The sequence below is a fragment of the Sinocyclocheilus anshuiensis genome, unplaced genomic scaffold, assembly GCF_001515605.1.
Source record: "Sinocyclocheilus anshuiensis isolate Anshui unplaced genomic scaffold, SAMN03320099.WGS_v1.1 scaffold1629, whole genome shotgun sequence".
In the NCBI taxonomy this organism is placed as follows: domain Eukaryota; kingdom Metazoa; phylum Chordata; class Actinopteri; order Cypriniformes; family Cyprinidae; genus Sinocyclocheilus; species Sinocyclocheilus anshuiensis.
The window spans coordinates 107,675-112,531 of NW_015540936.1; the positions used below are offsets into that span (position 1 = coordinate 107,675).

The 4,857-nt window shown below is 36.7% G+C and overlaps 1 protein-coding gene across 1 annotated transcript in view; it reads left to right on the top strand.

Moving 5' to 3' along the window:
- LOC107689576 (transmembrane protein 254-like) overlaps window positions 1–2,122 on the top strand; it is a 5,913-nt gene extending 3,791 nt beyond the window's left edge. Inside the window, exons 2-4 of the mRNA XM_016487598.1 lie at window positions 1,069–1,172; window positions 1,240–1,299; window positions 1,512–2,122. Coding sequence (XP_016343084.1) covers window positions 1,069–1,172; window positions 1,240–1,299; window positions 1,512–1,635 — 288 coding nt within the window. The 3' untranslated portion in view covers window positions 1,636–2,122. The remainder of the gene's footprint in view (window positions 1–1,068; window positions 1,173–1,239; window positions 1,300–1,511) is intronic.
- Window positions 2,123–4,857: the final 2,735 nt, after the last annotated feature.

The window sequence follows — 4,857 nt, forward strand, 5'->3', positions numbered from 1 at the left end:
ATGAATAATAATTATATATATATATATATATATATATATACACACACACACACAGCTGGGTCGATTACTTACAAATTGTAGTCTGATTACAAATTACATGACCAAAATTATAGTTTGTAAAGTAATTTATTGTATTACTCATATTAGGTAATGTATTCTGACTACTTTTGGATTACTTTTGACCTCAAATATATTCCATTCTTTGTTGTCAACATTATGAAGTGTATTAAACATTACATTATGCCAGGGATTCATCAATGAACTGCTGATGAAAAGCTGGAAGACTTTAGAAATGTATAAAGCATTGGTAGAAAAACAGAATTAGAGCAAATTAAACGATGAGTAATTTACTGCCACTGTGTGAATTAATAGCTAATCATGTGATCTATGAAAAAGTAACTATTCTTATTCTGAGCATTTTAAAATGTACTATAGTCTAATATTTGTTTAATCTGATTATGTATTAAGGTTTACATGTGATCAGTTACTGTGGAAATCCTTCAGATTCAGTCATGTTTCTGAATGGTTTTCAGAGAAATCAGTCTGCAGCTGTTTGCTGAACGAGGCTCGTTGAGTATAATAGAGTCTCAGAACTGAGAGTGATGGTTTTCACCGCTTCACGCTGATCTGGGATCAGCTGGACTGACCTGAGATCAACCACCGTAGTGACCACACAATGATAACACGATTACCACAGTGAGAATGAAACTAAACCGGATAACAGAATGATAGTTATCCTACAAAATAACAACATAAATCCCCACAAACCTCCAGATGAACCACTGATGGCTTATGAAATCATGCGACCCTCAGCTGAAACCGTGATTAATCGGAGATGTTTCGGTCTTCTGACAGACACAGACTGTGATTGTGAACAGCGGCCGTACTCCACAAGAATGAGTTCGAGAATCAAAGTCTTTTTTTACGAATCAGATATTATGAAAATGCTTGAACTGCCGGTACTTTACTCTACAAAGTGCAAACATTTCACAATGAACTGTTTGGTCAGCTCGGGTCCTCACAAATACAACAAATACGCTGCAGTGATTGTGTTTCATTGGTTTCCAGTGGACGGTGTTCTGGCCTCAGGACGTCCCTTACAGCAGTCTGGGTCCTCTGGGCGCTCTGGCCAAGCATTTGGTGGACTATCATTATCCTGTGCTGTATTACGGGTGAGTGAGCGCCGGCATTCACACGCTGAGCTCAGCGCCGATGCTGATGATGTTTGCTGTGTTTCAGATGGTTTCTGACGTGGGTCATCCATCTGTTCGAGGCTCTTTTTGTGCTGAAGGTCTGCAGGTAAGACACTGTGTTTTTAATGATGGTTTACAGTATCGGGGTGTTTCATCTTTTCTACCACAAGGTGGCAGTACACACCATCAGATGTGTGACTGATAATTCTGTGTGCGTTATGTCAACTTACTGTACTTACGGAATACTGGATTATTAATGGAGTTAACATGTTCATTTTTGGCTGAACTAATCAGTGTGTGGCATGTTTGTGTCTGCAGTGATAAAGGCATCGACAGCACGTCCACACGCTTGCTGTGGTTCGCTCAGACGTTCCTGTTTGGTTTCGCGTCTCTGGGTCTTCTGGTGAAATACAAGCCCGACGGCCGACCCAAACGCCAGTGACAGAAACCAGAGCTCGTTTCCCAGCAGCACACTGATCTTTATATTCCAGAGGATTTATCAACCAGCAGGTTATATCTGAATAATCACATCCACCTCACTGGAACAGCCTTTCGCTAAAGGCTAAGTGTCACATCCGAGGTCTTGTTTACATGATCCTGGTTCAGTACTGAAGCTCTGTCAGCAGCATTAGTCACATAACCTCAGACTAGTGTGATGCAATCACTTACTAACCTCGACTGGTGTAGTTACAGTATATCTAATGTCCCTGTAATGGCCATGTAAATCTAGTAAACATGGTAACTTTCACACAGTGTGCTAAGAGACGGGTTACATACAGAAAAATCCTGACATTCATGGGTGATGAATAACTAGAAATGTATCCGTCTAAAGCTTTAGTTCCATGATGAAATAGATTAAACTTCCCACTGTACAACAGAATAAGAGAGCCCTCCATATAAGCTATAATATTTACTCCAGTACACTGGAGCAGGGGCGTAGCCATCATTTCAGAAGTGAGGGGGACAGAAATGTTATATATATATAAATATAAATAAATATATATATATATATATATATATATAATGTCATGTAATCAAACAGACGGTGAACACTATTAACTGCAACGATTATATGTTGTGATTAAACACTGCTGTAAGTGCAGCTGGTTATTTTTGGCACAGTAGGTTGTTAGACTGTTTGTTTCACTGCTGGAGTTTGTGTGATTATGATTTACAGATCAAGAGTGTTTGGATGATGGAAAATAAACTGACTGATTTGACATGTTTATTTTGTGTCATCTGTCATTCGATGTACAGTCACATCATAAAATACTGTAATACAGATATGAAGCTTCATTTGCAGTTTTGACAGGAACTCAACATTGCGTAAGCTGCGGATGAATGAATCTGATTCGCCCTTCAGACTGGATTCAAACACACATACGGCAGAGCGAGAGAGACACTACACCCCATCCGTGTGCTTTATTTAGAGCTATGGTAGGTCGCCAACATACTCATAATTCATAAAGAGAGAAGTTTTTATGTTAGCATATTTATCAGACAATAATTACACAGATTTGATTATGTAAAACTAACAATATTACAGCAGGGGGTGTCTTAATCACGCTGTACATAATTTTATTTTAATATAGGAAAATATAACTTAATTAATTTGTTTCCTGCTAGCTAAATTTCACATGCATAAACAAAAATCTGGCTCTGAACCTCTCTTTTCTTTATTCAAAGTCGATCCAGACAAGTACATGGAAACTACACTTTTTTTTTTGTTGTTGTTTTTATAACTGTACTGCCTTAATGGTTTGATATTTTCTACTGTTTAATAAAAAAAAGAAGGCAGGAAAAAATATTCGCAATACGCGCTCCAAGTCTCGATCTGAATCACAAGATTCACGAACCCGCTCCGGATTCATAAGAGCTTCGAAGTTCCTATCTGAATAAAAAAAAAAGTCCTGAACTCGTTCCGAAGTCCGGATTTAAATCAAATGATTCGCGCTAGCGCTTCGAAACTGAATCATTAACCCATACATGTTTTTAAAAATCATTACAAGCGATGTCGAAATCCGAAAATTACGGTGACGCATTGCTGCCACACACATATATTTTTTTTCCACTCAATTATGTCGTAATAACGAGATGTTTTCTCGTTAAAACGTCATCTTTTCTCGTAATAACGAGATGTTTTCTCGTTAAAACAACATTTTTTCTCATAATAACGACATTATGTCATAAAAACGACATGTTTTCCTGTTATTATAGATATATGGTAGGCTATATGTGAGCGAGCTAAGCGACTCCGCGCTGCTGTCGCCACAGTCTGACAAACGAGGATCTGCACGCTGCTGAAATGATTGAAATATACTGTTTTAAATGTATTTTAATGTAATGGTTTTAATTGTAGCGGCATGTTTATTAGGATTAATCTGCAATCTGTCTACAATATAGTGCTATCCAATAACTGCACTCAGACCCATGACTCCTTTAGGCTATGATCAGATCAAAACTGGGCTTAATATTTCCTTATTTGAATGACTGAAGTTTGATTTAACAACAAATCGAAATACGAACAAAAAGAAAATAATAATAATAATTATTATTATTATTTCGTTCTGTTTGGCAAACGGGCAAACGAAAATTAAGCTAGATTTTTAGTATTTTTTGTTCATGGGTTAAAAAATTAGCTTGCTATTTGTGCGTAAAAACGCCACTTTTTCTCTCAGCCTGTCTTTACTGCCTATCCCATCACACAGAATAAGAGTTCATCTCATGCACCGCTCTGCAAATTATCACAATAACGTTTCTTCAAACTGTCTGGCTGTTGTATAGGCTATATTTCTTGCAAATATACATCTCATATGAAGCACAACACTGCTCTTCTTGGTTAATAATAAATTATTATTATTATTATGCTATTATTATTATTATGATTATTAGCCTATTAGAAAATCTCTTTATTTCTGTTTGTTCATATTTCGATTTGTTGTTAAATCAAACTTCAGTCATTCAAATAAGGAAATATTAAGCCCAGTTTTGATCTGATCATAGCCTAAAGGAGTCATGGGTCTGAGTGCAGTTATTGGATAGCACTATATTGTAGACAGATTGCAGATTAATCCTAATAAACATGCCGCTACAATTAAAACCATTACATTAAAATACATTTAAAACAGTATATTTCAATCATTTCAGCAGCGTGCAGATCCTCGTTTGTCAGACTGTGGCGACAGCAGCGCGGAGTCGCTTAGCTCGCTCACATATAGCCTACCATATATCTATAATAACAGGAAAACATGTCGTTTTTATGACATAATGTCGTTATTATGAGAAAAAATATGTCGTTTTAACGAGAAAACATCTCGTTATTACCAGAAAATATGTCGTTTTAACGAGAAAAGATGTCGTTATTACGAGAAAATATGTCGTTAGAACGACATAACATCTCATTATTACGACATAATTGAGTGGAAAAAATAATGTGTGTGGCAGCAATGCATCACCGTAGAAAATGAATGGCTCTGTTGATCTGTTGTTGTTAGTGAATCACTTGAACTGAATGATCGAAGTCACGGTTCGTCTTTTCTCGTCTTCAGTCATATTTACACGACACTCAGCGCTACTACTGGCTCAGCTCGCTAGTTTTATGACATTAACTGAAATTAGTGAAATAATTATGATGTTTACAAATAAAATATCAATATTTCCATTC